This window comes from Choristoneura fumiferana, chromosome 21 (assembly GCF_025370935.1).
Source record: "Choristoneura fumiferana chromosome 21, NRCan_CFum_1, whole genome shotgun sequence".
In the NCBI taxonomy this organism is placed as follows: Eukaryota; Metazoa; Arthropoda; class Insecta; order Lepidoptera; family Tortricidae; genus Choristoneura; species Choristoneura fumiferana.
In genome coordinates, this window is record NC_133492.1 from 7,601,143 (window position 1) to 7,624,560 (window position 23,418).

The 23,418-nt window shown below is 40.6% G+C and overlaps 1 protein-coding gene across 1 annotated transcript in view; it reads left to right on the forward strand.

Moving 5' to 3' along the window:
- Positions 1-1,386: 1,386 nt before the first annotated feature.
- LOC141439813 (unconventional myosin-IXb-like) overlaps positions 1,387-23,418 on the forward strand; it is a gene marked incomplete at its 5' end in the record, with an annotated part of 31,903 nt that continues 9,871 nt past the window's right edge. The window contains 24 exon segments of the mRNA XM_074104190.1: positions 1,387-1,526; positions 1,837-2,083; positions 2,341-2,476; positions 2,945-3,093; positions 3,550-3,660; positions 4,806-5,021; positions 5,761-5,955; positions 8,074-8,321; positions 9,013-9,184; positions 9,816-10,008; positions 10,928-11,022; positions 11,511-11,582; positions 11,738-11,851; positions 12,159-12,330; positions 14,169-14,287; positions 14,718-14,866; positions 17,510-17,648; positions 18,445-18,645; positions 19,403-19,790; positions 20,808-21,077; positions 21,497-21,658; positions 21,802-21,903; positions 22,474-22,611; positions 23,132-23,314. Of these exon segments, the coding sequence (XP_073960291.1) occupies positions 1,387-1,526; positions 1,837-2,083; positions 2,341-2,476; positions 2,945-3,093; positions 3,550-3,660; positions 4,806-5,021; positions 5,761-5,955; positions 8,074-8,321; positions 9,013-9,184; positions 9,816-10,008; positions 10,928-11,022; positions 11,511-11,582; positions 11,738-11,851; positions 12,159-12,330; positions 14,169-14,287; positions 14,718-14,866; positions 17,510-17,648; positions 18,445-18,645; positions 19,403-19,790; positions 20,808-21,077; positions 21,497-21,658; positions 21,802-21,903; positions 22,474-22,611; positions 23,132-23,314 (4,111 nt within the window).

Below are 23,418 nucleotides of genomic sequence, written 5' to 3' on the forward strand. Positions count from 1 at the left end.
CTTCAGAATGAGAGGGATTGGGCAGTAGTTCTCACGCGGGCCCAGTGCGGATTGGGAACTTCACACACACCATTGAATTGCTTCGCAGGTTTGTGCAGGTTTCCTCACGATGTTTTCCTTCACCGTAAAGCTCGTGGTAAAATTTCAAATTAATTTCGTACATGAATTATGAAAAACCCAGGGTGTGAGCCGGTAGTGTTTGATACCAGCGATCCTCTGCTAGAGAGGCCCTAGGTCAAACCACTCGGCCACCGGGGCAGATAACTATAGTTATTAACTATAGGTAAGTCAAATTTCACATAACGCGAAGGGGTGATAAGAACCTAGAGAAGTTGATTGTAGTTGGGAATACGAATGGTAAACGAGCCCAGGGCAGATCTCCTACCAGATGGACCGATCAAATTAGGGACTCCAGGTCCCCGAGGTTTAGCTCCGTCGTCAGGGCTGCCATGGACAGAAGCCGATGGAAATAAATAATCCTATCCAAATGTGGACCGCCCGTTGATGACCACGATCCTCAGTCATAGGGGAACGACTGGAATGGGTGAAAGTCAAATTTACCTCACTAACCAGATGTCGGAATTTTCACGCCAAAACAAAAGACTGTTGCAGTCAAACTAGTGATAGAAACTTTTTTTATCGATATCGATAGTTGTGTAATAGAAGAAAAAAAACGATCCACTCGCTCTTGCAAGTCTAAACAAGCCTACAAGTGCAATATACATACAGAACGCAAACTGAGCGGCACAAAATTTGGCCCACTACATACAAAATTACCTATTACTGCATACATTTGAAGGCCTGATTTTTTGCCGCTCAGTTTCCGTTCTGGGTGTTGATAGGGCTGCCGCGCTATTGCAGCGCCTCCCAAATGTTCGCCGAGGCGCGCGTAAACTGTTTTAAGGCGACAATGCAACTCGCATTTGTACTTCTCTTTCTCTGTCTTTGTCTGTCTTTTTGTTTGTTTGTGTTGTTTCTGTGTTGTCTTTTGTTTATCTGTGTATCTGTATCTGTATTTATTTATTTTTATGTGCAATAAAGAGATTACATAGATACATACAATGCGCCTGCGAGCCGCGTCACTGGTCCGACGCGTGCGCGGCTAGCCCCAACACCATCCTAACTATGTTTGCGGACAAGATAGACTGTCCGTACGTTATGCACTTTTGTAGACTTCACAAACCCAGTAACAGTGAGATGGTGTAAAGTTGCTACGAATATAGTTTTTAAATTTTGTTGTAACTAACATATTATGAGCCACGAGCTTGAAATAAACGTTAATTTGATTTAATTTAAACAGGGCATTATAGAAGTTGAGCTTCAACCAGATGTGAACCATAGTTTTTCTTGAATCTGGCACTCTAGTTTTGTTTCTATGGTTTGCAGGATGCCGGAGGCGATAGCGACGCGCGATGCGATGGCCAAATGCTTGTACGGCGCGCTCTTCGACTGGATCGTGATGCAAGTCAACCACGCGTTGCTCTCCAAAAAGGACACCCTAAGGGAGCACCAGGGACACAGCATTGGTGACATATTTTTTTATTGATGTTCATAAACGGCTTGCATGCAATTTTCTCACTTGTTGCTTAGTACAGTGGGTTCCCTAATTTAATATATATCCAGTTTTTTCTTACTAGTTGTAGTTGTATGTTTGTGCACCGACTGTACTATCATCACCAATAAATTCGAATATGCCACTCTTTTAAACATAAATTTAAAAAAGTAATGAATATTATTTTTATTATTGGTCTCAAACATAGTGTATGAGAGGAAACTTGTGCCCAGCAGTGGGACGTATACAGGCCGAGTTGATGACGATTACAATTTAAATTCCAGGCGTCCTTGACATCTTCGGTTTCGAGGACTTCGGTCCCAGCAACAGTTTCGAGCAACTCTGCATCAATTACGCCAATGAGCACCTCCAGTATTACTTCAACCAGCACGTGTTCAAGTACGAACAGGAGGAGTACCGGAGGGAGGGCATCCGGTGGACGGATATAGGCTTCTCGGACAACACTGGGTGCTTGCAGCTGATAGAGGGGAAACCTGGGGGGCTGTTGTGCGTGTTGGATGATCAGTGCAAGTAAGTGAACTTCTTGCAAAATCAAGTTTTCTTTTACTTTGTTATCGAGGTCATTGCTTGTAATTAAATCCTATACATACAAATACCTATATTATAAATGTGAAAGTTTGTGAGTATGTTACACCTTCGCGCCAAAACAGCTGGACGGATTGGGATGAAATTTGGTATCCTGAATCTACATTCAAGAGTTGCCAAGTACCGTATTGAATTTTTTCCTAGTTTTCCTTTTTATTTACAAAATAATCTATTTGTTCCAGTTTCCCGTGGGCGACGAATGATACGTTGTTGCAAAAGTTCAACTCTGTACATGAAGAGAACCCGTTTTACGAGAAGCCACAGCGGCGAGAGCCGGCGTTTGTGGTGCGGCACTACGCCGGCAGAGTCAAGTACCAGGTTACTCTCCGTTCAACTATTTAAAATAATCGTAAATATACAGGATCTTCGGTAGGTCAATACGACCAATAATTAGGATGGGTCACTTGCAACACATTTTTTGCAAATTAACACTCACACCAGCCGCGGACGATTTTTTTTTTGTATAATTTCGTACTCTATTGAGATCTTATTTTCATTCAGATAATATATGAAAAATAATTTGAGCCAACGACGTGTTAAAGTCAGAAAATCATATTATTATATGTATGGAAACCTCCAACTCTGTGTGCGCCTGAGAATTTCTTCCCCAGTTGTTTGCATTGCGACCAAGTGGGGAATAAATCCCAGTCCGCAGTGAGCACATTGGGATTTTTTTCTGCGAACTGGGAATAGTTCGGCAAAAGGTGCTCTGTACTTCTAAACTACATTGATACAGTTGCTTCGAATGTCCACCTTTCGTGAAAACGTTTATTCGTTTGGTAACAGGCAACGGCGATGCGCGAGAAGAATTTGGATCTGATGCGGCAGGACATAGTGAGCGTGCTGAAGAACTCGTCATTGGCGTTCGTGCGCGAGCTGGTCGGGGTCGACCCGGTCGCCGTCTTCCGCTGGGCCATCGTGAGAGCCTTCTTCAGGTAACTTCACAATTGTTGGATATCTTGTTGAACAAATCAGAGTAAAAGTCGACCTCATATGTCATATGTTAATGTTTCCAGCTCAGTCTGTAGCGAAGTTGCCTGCTCAAGAAATGGGTTATGAGTACCGTAATCAGTTTATCAATTCAAGCAAGCCGCGTTCCTGTATGATAAGCAACGTTATAATTCCGTAAAATCAAAATGTCATAATTTCGCTGACTACGTTATCGAATGCCGTTAGTTTTTATTTCGCCTGAAAGTAAAAAACGTTCCAATCTATGTAGGTGTAATAAGGGCTTGCAACGGAGATATTTTGTTGTAATTGTAATATAAGTAATATGTTTTTAACGATTTTTATCGAGTAAACAATTAAAGATTTAAATTAATATTTTACATACGTAATTGCTTACATGGTTTTTCCTGTACATAATTATTACCATGTTTTTTTGTCCTCAGAGGATACTTCGCATTCCTAGAAGCGGGCAGAAAGCACCGCGTGTTACGAGTAGACGGCGCCTCGCGCGTCCCCCGCGCCTCCATCCACGCGCCCAACGACAGCCTCCTCGTGTGAGTACCACCACCACCCACCACCAGTACCAGCCGCTACCTACCTGCATACAACCCCCATAACGACTAACTGCAACCTGTCCATGTTGATGGTAACATTCTAACTGAGGATAACGAACCGGATTGGTTTGACTACGCATTGTTAGTTACCGATTGAGAATTAGCATGTGTTATAGAAAAAGGTTCAGGGTTCAGTACCGCCTGTCCCATTTGACACCGTTGAAGTATATTAACTTTATGTATTTCTTTCAATATTACTGCATGCTTTAGATACCTATAATATATCGATATAACCGGGCCCCTTTATGGCTCGTAAGATCGGAAAGATTTGTTTGTACTAGCTCCATAAAATTCGAGCTTTTGTTAAATTTGTAATGTGCGGCGTTGTGATAGTTCAACGACCTTTTTTTTGTCAATGCCTGGGAAATTGATATTTTTATGGTAAATAAGGTTATATGACGTCCTGAGCCCTTACCGTCATAATGCAAAATATTAAATGTTACCGACGTAATTATCAATATTATCATTTATATGTACATGTAAAACTATGTATTTATGTAAGCTTAAGCGAGTAATGTTATGTGACGTAATGAAATGTGTCTTGTTGCTCAGCCAACTGGCGACAGTGTCGTCAATCAATCTAGCAATCAACCGCATTGCGTAAGTGACCGACTGTACGGCATGCTTATACTTGTTATATGTGCACTATAACGCATGACGTCAGTTTATATCTCCGGTATACTTAGTCACACCCCTTAATACTTTTATTCTATATCTAGAGGCTGTGTTTAGATAGTCCCTTTGTAGCGTGACACCAGTATTCTTTGGATTTTGAAGTTTAAAGCTTTGAAGCCGCTTAATAAACGCTTCAATGCATACCTATTTTATTGTTAATCCGCTTTAAACACAGCCTAATGCTCTTTTTATTATCTGTTGGTAACGATAGCTCCCTGACTATAACCTATACGCCACCGTAGATCCTCGTAAGCGATATTGCATCACCACATTTACCGGCACATAGAAATGCATGCGCCATGCAAACTACCCTACTTACACTTTAAATCGATTTGATTTTATTGAATTTAATTTCTTTTACATTAATTTTGTAATTATCATTTCCTTTCTCACCAAACTCACGAAACCAGAACGCCGCATAGAACGCCCGCTAAGAGTCGCGAGGCGCCGTGTCGAACCAACAACGATAGTAAGCGCGCCGACATGCCCGCCTCCGCGCGTCCCGGTGCGAAAGGGACAAAAAATTATAGAATCGCCGAGACTCGCACGCGAAGAGTCGAGCGGGAGCGAGACGAGAGAACGTTTGACGACACCGACGTTATGCAACGGGCCAGCCAGATTGTTATGTACGTGCGATGCTACGACCGATTTTGTATGACATGCTCTCTGTCTGCCTCGCACTTCAGCGATCATCAAACAATGCTCTGATGCGTAGTATCCGTCTTCCAGCTTACATTTCCTATATTTTGTTCAATATCGAGTTCAAATAGAACAATTTGTTTTTCATTCGTTTAATTTAAAATCTGCATGTAAAAGTGTACATTTTATTACATAAATTTATTTTTGCAGTTCAATAGGTTGGTTATTTGCAATCAATCTCAGTTCAAAGATTTTGTTTGATGAATTCGCAACTATTGGTTGGGGAATCTAGACTTGTTCTGTTTTCCGGTGTTGGCTATGGGTTTTAATTTTCCATGCATTTTGTGTTTCCATGTAATAACTCGTTTTGTATCCAGGGTAACTGTTGGTCATTGATAAATCTTTGTATAAATTGGGAGTCATGAGTAGAATACGTGCGTTTCCAAAGCGTATTACAATCACAATTAAGGTTCTTCAAAAAAACGCCAGAAAGCTGTTCTTCATGCTAATGCTTACCTGTCAGTAAAGTCCGTTTCCCTGCATAGCAGTTAACGGATTGCAGTACGGGAATCAACATATTTTACTTTTAGCTTTACCAGTTGAAACGCTTTCGAAACGCGTCGTATCCTCATGAAAATAAATGTGCAAAAGCTTGTTCGGGGCACAAGTAACTCACCAAGCATGCACGACTCCTCTTCACTAGTTCAATAGTGTGGTTGCGCGCAGGAAGTACAAGTCGTTTAGGCCGCGGGAGCGTGCGAAGAAAGGCCTGAAGAATTTGCAGAGTGTGAAGACGCTGGCGGGGCGGACTGCCGCGCCCGCTGGCAAGAGGAAGCAGCCGCTTACCGTGGCGGCGCAGTTCCAGCACTCCCTCGCTGCGCTTATGGAGACTCTCAACCAAGCTAACCCGTTCTTTATAAGGTAAGCCTGCACGCGAGAAACGTATAGTAACAAAAAAAAACAGTGCCGTTTTTATTTCGTAAATATGATATTATAGGATATTGTCTGATTTCTATTGAGATTTAGGGACTGTTTCACCACTTGTCGACTAACTTTAAGTGACGGATATCAGTGCTGCCGTCTCTGTTTGTTTTGTCCGAATAAACGAAGACGGCATTACTTTTTTCTTTTAAAGTAAGCCGACAAGTGGTGTAAACAAGGGTCTTAGTCTACATCTGTCCGGTACTTTTGAATTAAAATAACTTGATCAATGAATTTGAAAATATCAGCCTTCATCAGTTATAAATGGATAACATCCTGGGTAAAAAAAATTTTTTTTGCTGACTCTCAATGTTTGAATCTCACAACCGCCATGTTTAATTTTTTTAACGTCACCTATCTAAGGACACTTGGGTTATCGGGACAATTCTAATGATACCTTAATTGTCTAAATCCGTCCAGCGGTTTGAGAGATATGCGGTAATAAAGAATATTACTTACTTACATACAAGATACGCGCGAAAAACGATACCACTCCTTGCAGTCGGGTTAAAAATACTGTTCGTTTAGTCTGTCAGTTTGACTATCAAAAAATATTGGGCTCTTATTTTCTTTTGTCAATAAAAACTTCATCAATTAAATAAGAAAGAAAGAAAGAAGAAATATTTATTTGGTTTCATTAGTACCACCACCGTGCAGAAAATAAAAGTGATGAATGTATGTATAGCCAGTTCAAGTTACGCGTGACGTCACGAACTTTGACGCGCTTCATTTTGACATTTTAACTGACGGACTAACCCTCTAGTTTCACCATCCGTCGATTAAATTTATTTGACGAATAAATGTGATGCCCTCTCTGTTTGTTTTGTTGGAATAGGAGACGGCATCACATTTATCCGTAAAATAAAATTAATCAATGGGTGGTGAAACAGCCACTAAATAGAATAATAAAGAAAGAACGAAATACATTTATTCACAACACAGCAATAGACAACACTACACAAGACAACAATATTATTAAGTGCGACAGCATAGATAGGTAGTAAGATCAATGTGTCATTGCTGATGTAAATCGGACACTGGCTCAGCATAATGCTGAGACGTTAAGAACGCCCCAGCGCTGATTTTCAGCCAGCACAGCCGGTGAACCTCTGACCGCTATAAAAACTACATCAATTCATAAACTACGAAACATATTTATATTGTGACTTTTTTATATTAAGTTAGTACGTAATACAGGGTACACACTTGCCAAGTATACATCCTTACGCGGGCTTAAACGAAAAAAATAATTTAAAAATAACCGAAAAAAAAATGCTTTGTGAAATAGTGCTGGAAAGGAGAGGAATTAGGACTTCTGAAATAATCACAAATAGCCTTTTCACTTCTCATGCTCGTTAAGTTCGTGTTTATGCTGTATCTAGGCGACATAAAATGATTTTTTATGCTCTAGTGCATAAAATAAAATCTTCGTCTAATACCAACTCAAGACCAAGGTAATCAGGTGTCAACAGCCACAAACAAAAAGTTTCTATATATTTTTTAAATATTTTTTAATTTATATAAAACTAAAAATCAATCAAATCAATCATAATAAATCAGTAAAATTAAAATAATGGAATTATTATAATAATGCATAAAAAATAAAAGGTACATAGAAAGTGAATCATTGTTTCCACTGTTGCTATTTCATTTCCTCGCCATCGAAGTGAAAAGCAGTGTAAAACTCTAGCCGTACCGGCTCGGGTGGCTATATGAACGCCTCGGGTAAAATAACTCGTTTTATGCTCTTGTTGTACAATCTACTATTAAGCTTTCGCCCTAAGCTGTACCTGCTAGTCACTCCTAGGATGGCAGGGGGATATCATTCCAGCACTTAGATGCAAACCTGAAACTGCCTCGAAACGCCGCCGTCCTGTGTGGCGGCACAATAGCCTTAAATCTGCGCACACCTTTTGACCACGTAATTTTTTCAAAATATATATATTTTTTTTCAAATCTTTTTTTACCCAGGAAAGTACCCAACTATTGTTATGCTGTTTTTTTTTAATTTGGCTCTATCATAACAAATACAACATTTCTATTTCTTTACCCTCGCAGATGCATAAAATCTAACAGCGACAAAGTACCAAACGTCTTCGATGAGGAAACCGTGCAGCGCCAGCTCCGGTACACGGGCATGCTCGAAACGGTCCGGATCCGGCAGGCCGGCTACAACGTGCGGCTCACGTACGAGGAGTTCATACAGCTCTACCGGATACTGCTGCCCAAGGGGCTGCTGAGCTCGCAGAATGACGTCCGCCATTTCTTGGCAACGCTGAACTTGGACAGGGATAATTATCAACTAGGTAAAGAATTTGTACTGATTCATCATTGTCAATAAAAAAAATACAACAATCAAATCAATTGTAACAATCTTAAGAAAATTGATATATCCAGAGGCCGTATTGTTTAACGTGCTGACGTTCGCGATCCCATTCACCATCTCTTTCTACCATAGTCTTATACCGTTTGATAGAACGGTTGTGATTCCAAGCGTGTTAGACAATAAGGCCTGCGGTCTACTTGTTGATCATGCCAATCGCAATTATGTGGGTAAAGTTTTTTTGTCTTGGTATAAACTGTTATAATCACCCGAGTCCACCGCGTCCAGCCGTTTTAGCGTGAAGGAGTAACAAACATACACACACATACTTACACACACAAACATATACACATCACACACTTCCAATATCCCACTATAATATTAGTGGGATATTGGAAGTCGACAAACGAGATCTCACTATGAAAATTCAAAAGTGCTACGAAAATTCTGGACTCTGATCATTACACTCTGCCACAGAACTGTATCCGCTTTTATTTAGCACACCTTCCCCCCTGTTGCCATCCATTGATTAAATTTATTTGACAGATAAATGTGATGCCGTCTCTGTTTGTTTTGTTCTAATAGACGGAGACGGCATCACATTTATCCGTCAAATAAAATTAATCAATGGGTGGTAAAACAGCCCCTTAGAGTTAAAAAGTTGTCGATATCAGGCGGCACGAAGATCTTCATGCGCGAGAGCGAGCAGACGAAGCTGGAGTACCGGCTGCACCAGCAGATCATGGCGTCCATCATCACGATCCAGCGCTGGTTCCGCGCCGTACTCGAGCGCCGCCGCTTCCTTGCGCTGCGTCGCGCCAGTCTGCTCATACAGGGTTTCTGCAGGTACGCTAAAGCTGTACTATATTATTTACTAGCCGTTGCCCACGGCTTCGCCCCGTTCCATTTTTTTGTTTAATACAAACCTTTTCCTAACAATAACGAACACAACAAAAAATAAATATCCAATTTGTTGCCACCGTTCCGAAGATACGCGCGTACAGTCACCTGCATTAGTATCAGATAATTATGCACGCTTTGTAGTGTCAGATATTAATGCTGGTTACTGTGCATACATTTCGGCGATTCATTTTTATTTGTGTAAATTTAACATGTGTTTACTATCCACAAGGTTCGGTTTCAGTTTCGGCTGGAAATTTTATTTCGGTCGGACACTAACAAACAATCATGAAATGTAGTATATTTATCTATAAACACAGATAAATACAAAACAGCCGCTCCCTCATTGAATGTTTGTTGTCGAGCAGTTAATTTTTCGCATTTCCCGAGCCTTTCTTTCTAAACTAATTGAGACTGTTTTTTTGGGTTAAAAACACTGTCAAAAATCACCGGTAATGAGTCATATTTTTTGATTTGATTCCAAAATCAAAATGTCATTTATTTGTTAAACACAGGTTTGTAAAAGTCATATTGTTTTAGTTATTGGCATCACCATACCATGTTTTGTTTCCCAAAGGCAATGGCTAGTGGCGCGCCACGAAGCCGCGACGAAGGTGCAAGCCTTCTTCCGTGGAAGCCGAGTGCGGCGCTGGTACCTGCGGCTGAGAGACTCCGTCGTGGCCTTCCAAGCCGCCTCCCGAGGGTACCTCCTCAGGAAAACCTTACCTGCGCTCCGGCGGAGGCTTCCATCCCCTAGGAATAGAAACGAGGTGTGTGACAGCCAGAATAATAATGTTTTGTTGATTGGAATGCATACGAAGCTTGATGTGTTTAAGTGTTTAGTGATTAGTCGGATCTTAACTGAACGAATAGGTGATAGGGTGCCGGTACAAAATCAAAATGGAGTGCAGGTAGTTCGAAAAACGAGTGCGGCTGTACGAACTTGATACCCGATACCTAAGTCTACTCGTGACCACGACTGCTGCAAAGTCGCCGTAATTTAAACAATAATTCATTCATAACGTGATTAGATCTGGTAAACGATCGTTCATTCAATGATTTGCTATAATATAAATGTCAGATTAACAATCGCCTCTTTGACTAACCGCCTCTCTACCGCACACATGCAATATAACTTGTAAAAATACTATTAAGTAATAAACACCCAAAGCCTTCTAAAACCATCGTTAATCTAACAACAATACACATGAAACTGACATATTCGCAGCAAGCTTACGGAGAGACCTACTTCCAGCAATGAATAATAATGTAAGCTGATGGGTTCGGTAATATGAGACTGAAAGACCTACCCGTAAAAGTAACAAATTTGGAGTTGAAATAAAAAATACAAAAAGACTCCAAATAACCAATCATGAAAGACCTACCTTGATAGGGACTTTTTATGGAGATATTTTAAACATTTTAAAACATGCAATATTGCCTCAACGCAACGCACGCTACGTACGCCTCAATGCTACGTATTTTTATTAACCTCGCTCTATTTGGTTCCGGCTAATCGCTTGACAAGCAAATTAGCTACTAACAGTTTGAAAGTAGTTTTTTTTAACATAACTTTAATTTCTCCTATTTCAGCACACCCTCTAATTTTAACTAATATTTAAAATTCATATAAATGTGAACCCGTGTATGCCATTTGTATGTAATACGGTGTGATCCATGTGTTGACAGCATGACAGTAAAGCAGCGCTCGCGGCGTCCGAGGCGGAAACGTACAAGAACCGGCAAAGCATCGAACAAATTAGAAATATTATTGATTTACAATTGTAAGTATCTCGATCCACATTCAGATGAATCTTAAATGTTATTCTCTAGTCACAAGTAGATTTGCAATTGTGCGATTAAAACAGCACAAATATAAAGTAAATTCATTTATATTGTGTCATGTGGACCTTTTCACAAGTCCTGCTAATACCTAAACCTAATTAGGAACTTGATGTCAAATGTACATAGATCACTCTTACTCTTGGAGCACCCCAAAGCGCTACACTTTAAGATGATCAGTAATACCTACAGTACAACTGGTAATCTCGCGCGTGACTCGTCGGTTTCATCGTTTTTCTGAAGATTAAAATTAGAAAGAAAACCGAACTTTTGTTTTTAATACCGAACGGCATTAGCAAACTAGTTTAAATGCAGCTTTTAGGATACTGCAGTTTTACAAGTCGGTATTGATAGTCCGTCAACAACAACGTCATTATTGTATCTTTAGGTAGATTGTTTTATCTGACGCGTTTGTCTGTTCCACTTATAGAAACATGCTCATACAAGAGGAGGCGGAGAAAACGAGACAGCTAAGGCAGACCCAATCATTGCCTATTGCGAGGTAATTATCATTATCCATGTATCCTTGTTAATATAAAGGAACTTGCGAAAAAAAATGTATTATGTATTCATAGTTCAGTAATGGCATATTATCTGATTGATCTTATTTTTAAACTGCATTATTAATATAGGAATAAATTTTCTATCCTGTCTTAGTTTGGAAAAAAAGCGGGAAAACCTCACGATAGAAACTTCAGCCACTCAAGTTTTTGGCAAGCGGAGAGTGTCCAAAACGCACAATATCACAGAGCTTAAACAAAGTAATACAAGGTAAGGCACAATACTCCATTTGACCGCGAAAATTCAATATTGCGTTAATATTTTAGTATTACTGCGAACTAACTGCAACCACGCATGAGCGTAGGTCGTAAACCCGAATACATAACAATATAAATGAATCAACATAATATATTTGAACGCGGTAGTAATCTTCCGGTGCACCGCCAAACTGCAGGTGTAACAATAGAAACGAATCATGCGCTTTGTGGCGCCTAGCTTAACGCGTCACTGACATCTGATCTACAACATATAAAATATGCGTCAAATTTTCTCATCAATTTTGACTGCTTTATTATAGCGTCAATCAATCTGAAGCCAACGAGTCGTCTCCGGACGAGAGTTGGAGCGTGAACAGCAAGAAATACCCTCAAGGAGTGGCGCCGCCCAACAAAATCACGCCTGAAGACTTGGCCAATGAACTGCTCTGGCTCAGGATAGACCAAAACTACTTGATGGCTGAAAAGAATAAGGTACACTAGTGTTTTCTTCGTGTATTAACATTATTTTATGCTAGTTACCGGCAAAAAACGGTTATTTCGGTTGGGAAAAGAGGTGACAATCTTTTACGAATAAATGAGTAAGTCCTATTTTGAAATAATGGATGGTGTTTTTAGAGATATTCTGTACCTATTAGCGGAAATGAAGCCGGTTTATACTTAGTTAATTTATGTTAGACTTCTACATGAGAACTAAATAGGAACTTTTCGGCATACATAGACAGTACAATTTAGGTAATTTAATTTTAGATTATTAGAATTTAATTTTAGAAATTAACCCTTGTTATGATCTTATTGTCAAGTCTGGACCGCGACCTTTCAGTGCAAATTAGTTTTCACTTCTCATGCTCGTAAAGTTCGTGTTTATGCTGTATCTATGCGACATAAAATGACTTTTTATGATCTAGTGCATAAAATAAAATCTTCGTCTAATACCAACTCAAGACCGAAGTAATCAGGTATCAACAAACAAAAAAAAATTTCTAATATTTTTTAATATTAATAAATCAAGCTTAAAATCAATCAAGTAATCATAATTATTAAAATAATGGAATTATTATAATAATGCATAAAAAATAAAAGGTACATAGAAAGTGAATCATTGTTTCCACTGTTGCTATTTCATTTCCTCGCCATCGAAGTGAAAAGCAGAGTTTAAAACTCGAGCATTAAACCCATTTTCCCCTCGACGTGTCTATCCACGACGTGGCTATATGAACGCCTCAGGTAAAATGGCTCGTTTTATGCTCTTGTTGTACAATCTACTATTGAACCAATCAAATCGTGACCCAGCGTGGAACCCCTGCACCAAAAATTACATTGTGACATCACATTGCCTGATAAGGGAAATCATTATATTATATCACAGAAACTATTTCACCTCGCAGTAATAAATTTTATGTAACAGATAAAAGTGATGCCAACTGTTTATTCAGACAAAAATGTCATATACTAAAGAATGATGAAACGGCCCTAAGCCTCTTGGCGTCTTGTGTGTAAGGGCCTGCGCTAGCTGACGTGGTTTACACGGAGCTGGTAGACGCTTATTGAAATATTTTTTTGGTAAAAAAAAAAAAAACATTTTTAATACAAGCTTTTTTTGCTCACTGTACTTTTTATTGACTGTACTTGTATTGTCACCCAAACCACATTTGCATACCAAATTTCAAGTCAATGTCATTAACCGTTGAAGAGTTTCATCCTGTGGAGACGATCCTGACCGGACTACCAAGATGTCACTACCAGATTATTGTATTGTCACGCAATTTACATACGAGTAAGTATACCAAATTTCAATTCAATTAACTACTGGAAGTTGGTCGAATTTAACTTGCAAGATTTGATTACAGACAGACAGACAACAGGACAGGTGAAACTAAATAAAAGCTTGTAAATAGTATGATCAGCGCTAACTGCACGTGTCGCGTGCGACGGATTTTACCTGTACCTACCAACACCCGCAGGTGTGCGCCCGCGCCGTGCATCCGCGCCAGCTAGCGTAGAGTAATCTCGACTCCGAGCTAATAACTAAGTCCAGCTTTGATATCGGTACCGACTCCGCTTATAGACTCCGACTCCCTTATTGAATCCGGTTCTTTCGAGCGATCATTAATTTGTCTATGGCCGATCCGGCTCAGTACCGAGGTTCTGAAGTACCTACTGGGATTGGTCGGAGTTAGTAACTCCTCGGAGTCGATAAGATTTGAAAGGAGCCGATAAGGGATTCGGATCTGTTTAAGGATCTGACTCTTTTGAATCTAAAAATCCGGATTTATCCATCTCTAGTAGGCCCTAAGTAAGATCACTTTTAGATCCGCGACCGCGAGCGCGAGCTGGCGGAGTCGATCGCGAGCAGCAGCGAAGAATACCTGCGGCACGCCGGCGACAGCAGCCCCGTCGACAGCGGCGACACCAATCGCAGCGGCTCACGGTAACTTACACACACACACACACACACACACACACACAGTTGAGACACCAACCGCGGTGACTTCATTTAGGGGCTGTTTCACCACCCATTGATTAGCGTTAACCGACGGTTAAATATGATGCCGTCACAATGAGACGGCATCACACCTAACCGCCAGTTAACACTGATCAATGGATGGTGAAACAGCCCCTTAGAATTTAAATTAACATGGATTCCCGTGAATTTATGGTTGTGTTGTTAACTAAACGAATGAGAAATAATTAATCGGAAAGTTCATCAAGTTCTGAGGACAGCTCTCTCGTCTATCATATCTTTCGAATTCCCACCACGTGTTGGTGAAAGCCCACTCTGGCCAATCAACATTGTGTGGGCGAAGTAGTCGCGACGCGAGGTGTTTAGTGGAACGTATCCAATGTTTCGGTTGTGCCAGCAGGCGCGGGTCGCCGGGCTACCAGCGCAGCCTGTCGAGCACGACGCTGGAGCCGGCGCCGCCGCCGCTGCTGAGCCTGCCGCCCGTGCGCCGCGAGCCGCGCGACGCGCAGCCCCGCCCCCGCCGCATCGGCAACAACCAGCACTCCAGTACGTTACATACCTCACCCATATCATAATAATAAGAGCCTTCGCACAGCGCGCTTTTCTTTCCATAGAGCAGTCGCTTTAGTATCGATGCGAACGATACGTTCGTTTAAAAAACGCGGTGTGCAAAGTTCCCAAAGGTAATTTGACGCCATTAGCAAATGATTCCAAGATTCGAGCTTGAATAGAAATCTATGTCAACTCTCAAATTGAATATTTAATCTTCTATGTAGAAGCAAGTTATTTTTTTATTTAATGCATTCTTGAGATGGTGCATTTACTTCTTGAATGGCAGCCATTAATTACAAGATGGATCTTGACTGTTACGTTATGTATGCTCGCATATTTAGGTCTATCCAATGTTCAAAGATTATTCCAAAGAATAGGTTAACTTTTAGTACAAATTAATTTATTGCCAATTACACGTGAGTTGACCAAGAGACAACTGAAGCTCGCCTCTGTGCCTTTCGTAAGTTGTAATACTACACTATAGTCGTACATAAATTTGTCGCTACACTTACTTCTTTCTGCGTTTGTTCTAATTAAACGACGTTAAGATACCTTGAACCCGAATTGGGATGTCCCAATTTTTGACAACATATAATAAATCGAAAACCATTTGGAGAAATAGGCTTCGTGAACCGTTTTCAGAAATCAGATTCCAAAAATGTGATAACCTGTTTTAAATAAACAAAATTTAAGTAATGACCCTCATTTGACCCCTGGAGTCAGTTATAAAGCAGGTCTACACTCTTAAGCAAATTGACAGTTTGAAATGTTCCTGTCCTGCTTATAATAACAAAGAGTGACAAAGATAGAACTTTAATCACATGATGCGCAACTGGCCTTAAACAGTTGTCATTTATCGTAAAGTCCGAAATGTATACGAGTATTTCCAATGTATTTTTACATATTAAATTATTAAATTACTATGTTACAGTTCTTATGGTACAAAAGAATTTAAATATCAGATTTTTAAAAATATATCTATTTACTATCATACCATTAAATAAACAAAGGAATAATCGAAGCTAAAAGAAGAGAAATAAAATAAAACTATTTGTCATGGTTCATTTAGGACCCTAAACCGTGCTTGAATTATTGTCAAATTGTAATGCCAAAGATTTTGTTATGTACGACCTGAATTTTTCTAGGCAATGGAATGTGGCTGTCTAACTGTGACGTCATCCAGCGTCTTTCGTAAAAAATGTGTAAAAAAATAAATACTCATCCAAATTCAAAATCAATGAAAATGGTATCTTAAAATATCCTATTCTTTCCAAAAAGAAGATAAAAACTATAGGTTATTTTTTTGGTGCATCCCAATTACCATTTTCGCATCTAACGTTCCTGTTATCTTATCATGATTCACTAATTAGCCAATTTCATTTGAAGCTTTGTCAATAGACATTGATTTAAAAGCAACTCTAAAGTCGTTTTAATGGACCATTTAACTAATTTATTTGTCTTTTCTGTTTTTTTCCTTAAATCTTTAGTAATGGTTTCAAAATGGCAGTCATTAATTTCGGGAATGTCCTATTCTCAATATGTCAGTGAAAAAGCTACTAAATCAAAAATCCGACGATGAAAAATGTTTCGTGTATCTTCTATTTCTTTTAAGTATTCTTTTTCTGATGGGACATGTGAATGTGTGTATTAAGCTGATATTTTATATCTTTGGTGAGTGTTTTGGGTATTTTTTAGTCTTGTCCATCACTCAAGCTTATCTAGTACAGTCAAGTGAATACAGCCACAGCGTCAAATCCTACTTCCTACTTATATTATAAATGCGAAAGTTTGTGTGTGTGTGTGTGTGTGTGTATGTTTGTAACTCCTTCACGCTAAAACAGCTGGACGGATTTGAATGAAATTTGGTATGTAGATAGCTGGTCATCTGGAATAACATATAAGCTACTTTTTATCCCCATATTCCCACGAGTTTTTTTTTTTCCTTTTCCCCACGAGATAGGGTTAAAATCTCGAAATAACAACCGTTGGTCTTAGTCACGAAAATTGTCATAGTGGCTTTTAATGCAATGTCAATGGAAACCACAATGAAATTTTCGGGAATTCCCACGGGAATTTTGTAAAATCCCGGAATTTCAATTCAACTGCTGTATCTAATGATTCACGCGTGCGAGACCGCGTGTAAACTCTAGTATATGTATACATCGACTTAGTTAGTGGCACGAAAGTGTATAGATATTATTGACTTCTTGGTAACTTACATACATATATTTATGCCCTTGACTGTACGTTATGTCTTATATAACAGAAAAAATAGAGAAATTCTATCGTCTTTATTTTAGTCTTACAATTTTTTAAGTCGATGGAGTGAAGTTATAAAATTTAACTGATTCTCATACCAAAAGATTCTTCAATCAATGAACAATTTTTACAAACAAATAATTTAGTCAAATAACCCGCCCCTTGCCGTTCCCGGCGCGGCGCAAAAGCACTCACAGCGTACGTAACTCCAGCTCCACGTTGGAGCCTTTTCACCAGAAATGACTCGGAGCGAGGAAGAGGGATTTCATCAACGAAACTTAATGTTTTATTTTTAAAAAATCACGTCCATATTACACAAATGTCATTTAACAAAAAATGGTCGTGAGAACCCGTCTTAACAGTGTCGTGTGATTGCAGCGTTGAGCGCGCTCCAGCGAGCAGTGGAGCCCCCGCCGCTGGCGCCGCCCGCCGTGCCGGCCCGCGCCGCGCGCCGCTCCCCGCGCCGCGCGCCCGACCAGACCGACGCCGAACACAACGACCACCAGGACATCAAACGGTAACGTTTCCTTTATCAGACCTACGTACCCAAAGGACACAAAGAAAACAAAAACACGCACAACACAAAACAGACCGAACGACTGAACAGAACTGTTTTAACCCTTAATAAGGCCCCATTTATTGGAGCATACTACCACAAAATCAAAAGCAGCTATCGAATAAAACCTGACAAAGGATATTCTTAAAACTAATAGTATTTTCAATAATTACAATGGATATTGTAACTTATAATTAAAACAATAAGGTTGAATTTCCAAGTCAATGTATGTGGTCGCTACACAGCCTCTACCTTTTTAAGGGTTAAAACAGGATGGATTTCTCTTTCCGTGGGTGTCGTAGGTGACTAAGACCCGTAATGCACATGTTATTAGCTTGCACGTTTTCGTGCAAGTGTTGTAAGTTGCACGCTTGTGCAGGCATAAGTCAGATATGGACTTACAGTCGCCATCAGATATATCGTATATAGCGGGCGAGGTACTCAAATATTTCACAGCACCTTTACATTTCAATAAATCCGTTACACTAGATAAGATTAATAATCTCAAAACATACAGTTTGTCATAAATATAAGACATTTAGGGGCTGTTTCACCATCCATTGATTAGTGTTAACTAACGGTTAAATGTGATGCCGTCTCCGTCTATTCGAACAAAACAAATAGAGACGGCATCACATTTAACCGTCAGTTAACACTAATCAATGGATGGTGAAACAGCCCCTTACAGTTTCAAAACGCTAAGCAGCCCATGAAAAAAGTAAAAATATTGAATTGACCTTTATAGTTGTTGTTCTAGTGCGGCGTCGGAACTGATGACGCCGCTGTTGGAGGGCGCCCCGCTGCGGGCGCGGGCGGGGGCGGGGGCGGCGGGCGGCGAGGCGGCGCTGCGGCGGCGCAACTCGGACCCCGCGCCCTGCGACCCGCGCCCCGCCGACCCGCGCTCCACAGACTACATCGGACAGACCACCAACGGACTGTTCCGGATCGCCGGCCACAGGTCACATATTAACTTAACACCCTACTTTTCGTATACCTTGTCCCGGATCAGTCCAAAATGTCAGGCTATCTTTTTGTATTTTTATTTTAATATTATTTGAAACAAAGGAGGCTAGAAAGCAGGTTTTTTTTACATTCAGCATACGTAAGAGCACCATGTTTACAGCGAATAATATTTAAAAAAAAACTGTCGCTTGCTCTGCTGGCACTGTTGTGTCCTGTGGCCGTATTTTCTAATGCTAGTTATGACGTTTGCGTTTGCGTTCATTTATTCTCCCTAATTTTACACAGCGAGACAAGTGATGAAAACGTTTGTGATTTCAAGTCTGTTAGACAATAACCCCCTTATTCATAAAACTTAACAAGCCTATGTTAACTAACAAATGCTTTGTCCCTTTCTAACAAATACAAATGTCGAAGTGACAGATAAGGACAAACGAATTTTAGCGTCATTTTAACTAAAATAGGTTTGACTGTCGTTTATGAGTAAGCCTTTGGCCCGACGTAGGCAGCCAGAGAAATTACAGCCGACAGAAACATGCCATGTCTAGCAGAGGCCCTATTGTCTGAAACGCGGACGCTTGCGGTCGCAATTATCATCTCTTTCTCTTACCATTATTGTTAACCGTTTGGCAGAAAAAAAATCATGAATGCTATAGTGATTTCGAGTTTTTTAGTGATCGTCATTCGTTTTGCGGTAACATAGAACTTGGCGACTTTTTTTATATTTCCATCATGTTGTCATTTTATCGTTATAGGTTTCGAAAAGGCACGCGGTTCGCGAAAGCTGACAAATGCGTTTACTGCCACCAAGCGATCGACGCGTTCGTCACACAGGGACAGCGCTGCATCGACTGCAAGCAGCTTTACCACACGAAGTGCATACAAAACAAAGGCGTCATCACGATGCCTTGCAACAGCCCCGTCTCCGCCACCAGGGGTCGCCACAAATACAGGAAGCCCTACATGGGCACCGACCAATCTAAAAGTTCTTCCAGTACAAATTTCAATTTAACCGGCACCTCTGAATTTATGGACAGGACGGATAAAATCATTTCTGATGCGACGGAACTGCATGCTATGCAGAATTTCATCACCAAGAAGATATTTCAAATGGAGTCTAGTGAAAATATTAAGCAATCAGAGGTAAGATTATCGAGTAATATAAGTATTTGGATTGCTACAGGTGTTACTCTGTGGAGGTCCTTATCAATGAATTACCCTTGTCCTTGCTTATCCGCTACAAAACAACTAACATATAATTTATATTTACAAATAGTTTATAATTGATGTACTTATTTCTTTACGAAGAGATATACACATAATGTAATATATTATTATTATTATTATTATTTTTGTTTTTCAACTAAATTTTTGACACTAACCAATGCTCAAAAGCGGCGATCGATTGCTCTCTCAGAATGATGACGCTTCTATGTAACTAGCCCTAACACAGGCCTTGGTCTTTTTGGGCTGTTACTGCACACTTGTCTCTAAACGCTTATCTGGATCAGTATCACAATAAGTCTTAATATTAGTGAAATACTAACTGTATCAATGTTGTTGAATGAATAAATTAAAAAAAAAAAAAAAAGCGAAAGTGGAAGCAATTTTTTAATGGAGAAGCTGGGTAATAAGAGCCTGCAACGAAATAATTCACACGTAATTATATCCCGTTGTTGATTCCACCCGTCCGTATTCTTTTACAAAAAAGAAGAAAATTTCCATCCTCTTTAATTGCTTTATTATGTCAGCCGAAAGACGTCCACTGCTGGACATAGGCCTCCCCCAAGGCTCTCCACTCAGATCGGTCTTGTGCTTTTCGGATCCACCACGATCCCGCGATCTTAACCAGGTCGTCGCTCCATCTTGTTGGAGGTCTACCGACAGCTCGTCTCCCGGTCCGCGGACGCCATTCTTGAAATGCTTATTTTTTTATAAATCAAAGTCAAAATATCTTTATTCAATTTAGGCTATAACAAGCACTTAAAACATTAAGGGGCTGTTTCACCATCCATTGATTAGTGTTAACTGGCGGTTAGGTGTGATGCCGTCTCTATTTGTTTCGTACGAATAGACGGAGACGGCATCACATTTAACCGTCAGTTAACACTAATCAATGGATGGTGAAACAGCCCCTAAAACAAGTAATTCCCCCCACAGGTTGACAGGGTATTCAAACACGCGCTAAGAGAGTTCAAAGACAACTTGGTGGCGACGTACAGCGTGGTGGAGACGCGCGGCTCGGCCCTCAAGTACAAGGACCTGATCGGCAACTTCCTGCACGTGATGGAGACCGTGTGCGCGCGCGAGGGCTCCACGCTCTCCATCACCATGGGGGTCAACGCCTTCCGCGGGTTCATGGACGAGTTCATGAGCCAGCACGACCCCGACAAGGGGAGGACCAAACGGAAAAAGGAGAAGAAGAGAAAAGTGAGTGGAGTGGCCTACAGTTACATCTTGTTTAGTTATGTTGATTGCGGAAGGTATTCAAAATTAATATTGTCTATTTCTGTTTTTGGGATTTTTAATTTGGATTTAAGTACAAACTATAATTGGTTATCAGAAATCGTAATAAAAAAAGATGCCTTTGGCATACATTTGGTCTTGTCACATTTCATTTGCAAAAGTTACGAAGTACTAAGCTGTTGCCCACGACTTCGTTTGCGAAGAATTCGTTTATAAATAATGATAAAAAGTGTCCTAACCTGTTAATTCAGGTTATAAACTATCTGCGTGCCTAATTTCATTCCAATCCGTTGATCCGTTCTGGCGTAATGAAACACCGACCATCCAAATATCTAGTAGAATATATCGCATGAAAAATAACGTAAAATACTTTTTTTTTTCAGGTGGATGATCCTATACAGTACAAGGGCCACACGTTTATTCTGTCCATGATAAACATTCCGACGGAGTGCGAGATCTGTAAGACTTTCTTTATGTGGCCCATCGAACGATCACTAATCTGCCAGACTTGCAAACTCGCGTCGCACAAAAAATGCTATATAAAGGTATGAACTGTGAAGTTTTTTTTTCGACTCACTGTCGTTTTGTATGTGATGAAGTGAACGAACCATTTTTATATTGAGTATATCTGTAAAATTGCTGCCAGTTTAACATAAAGGTAATTGCATGTTTGTTGTGTTAATTGCAGGTGTCGACGCAGTGTCGCAAGGAGGCGGGCGCGCGGGCGGCGGCCGTGGTGGGCGCGGTGGGCGCGGGGGGGCGGCAACAGTTCGGCGTGCTCACGGGGAAGGTAACAAACAAACGTCTCTACTGCTTCTAACACAAACCGATACTGATATATCTAGGACGACCAGAGGCCTTATTGTTCTAACACACAAACTTGGAATCACTTCTTTCTGCCACACGGTATAAGACGAGGGTAGAAGAAGATTGTTAGACAGTACGGCCTCGGATTGAGACGTTTTCCGTGCCGAGTGGTGGAAATGGAATCGCTAACGGAACGAGTCCCTCAAGAGGATCGGCCGGGGTGATATAAAGTAAACAATTAACCCTTTTCCAAGCCCTACTAATTGAGACACGCTACTAAAAAATGAAACGTAGTTTTATATTGTTTAACTATGAGGGATTCATTTAAAAACGAATATTATTTTTAACGACTTCTATTGATATTGTTAATTTAACAAGGTCGAATATTTGTTTACATTTAAAAGGGTTAAAACAGAAAACATTGATTGCTTCTTCCGACAAACAGAGGAAAGACAGTAAAATCGATGTGGATGTGACCGATAAGCACATAATAAATACAAAATGCTCAAATTACCTGATTGACCTTAATACAAAATGTAATGTAAATTTTCAGGTGTTCGGTGTACCCTTATGTGAATTACCGACAGGCGACAGCAATATCCCCATAGTGGCGGACAGGCTCATTACCACAATAGAAATGACGGGCCTGTACACGGAAGGGCTCTACAGAAAGAGCGGCGTTAGTTCTAAGGTAAGATTATTAATTGCGCATAAATTGAAATTCTCACTTCACTTAAGAATTCTGTTAGTACTAGCAATTTTGTATATTTATTTATATCGATAATCGCGGAAACGGCTAACGATTTTGACTACATTTGTTATGTTGGGACTTTTGAGAACGAATAGATCGATCTAGCTTAGTCCAACTCCGCCTCGGACCTCCTTTGTGTCGCGCAGTTGGGTAAAATATAAACGCTCATTTATATTTTTATTGTTACTTTAATTTTCTTATTTCGATTCCCCATTTCGGCCACTAGAACTGCGCATCCACTGCATAGGAATCGGAGCGTACGCACCGCACGGTACTCAGCACCATAGAAATCTATACAAAGCAACAAATCCGTTCGCTCCGTACGGCTCGATTCCGAAGCAGTGGACGCGCAGCTTAAGGAGCCGTAGTATTTTTGCATAAGTTTGAGCGAGACGCACAAGGTTGTGAATGGGTGGCGTGGTGTAACGTGGCGTGGGTGTGGGCGCGGGTGTCGGTGCAGGTGGGCGAGCTGCGGCGGCTGCTGGACGAGCGGCCCGAGCTGGGCGTGGAGCGGCTGGACGCGTACGCCGTGCACGTGCGCGCGTCCGTGCTCAAGGGGTTCTTCCGGGACCTGCCCGAGCCGCTGCTCACCTTCGACCTCTACGACGACTTCATGCTGGCCGCGGAGATCACCGACCCCCAGGTACTGCCACTTTACAAGTGTCTCGCCCGCGCAAACAACACAGAATGTTTATTCAATTTAGGCTGTAACAAACACTTACGAACGTCAAAAAAAATCTACCAATG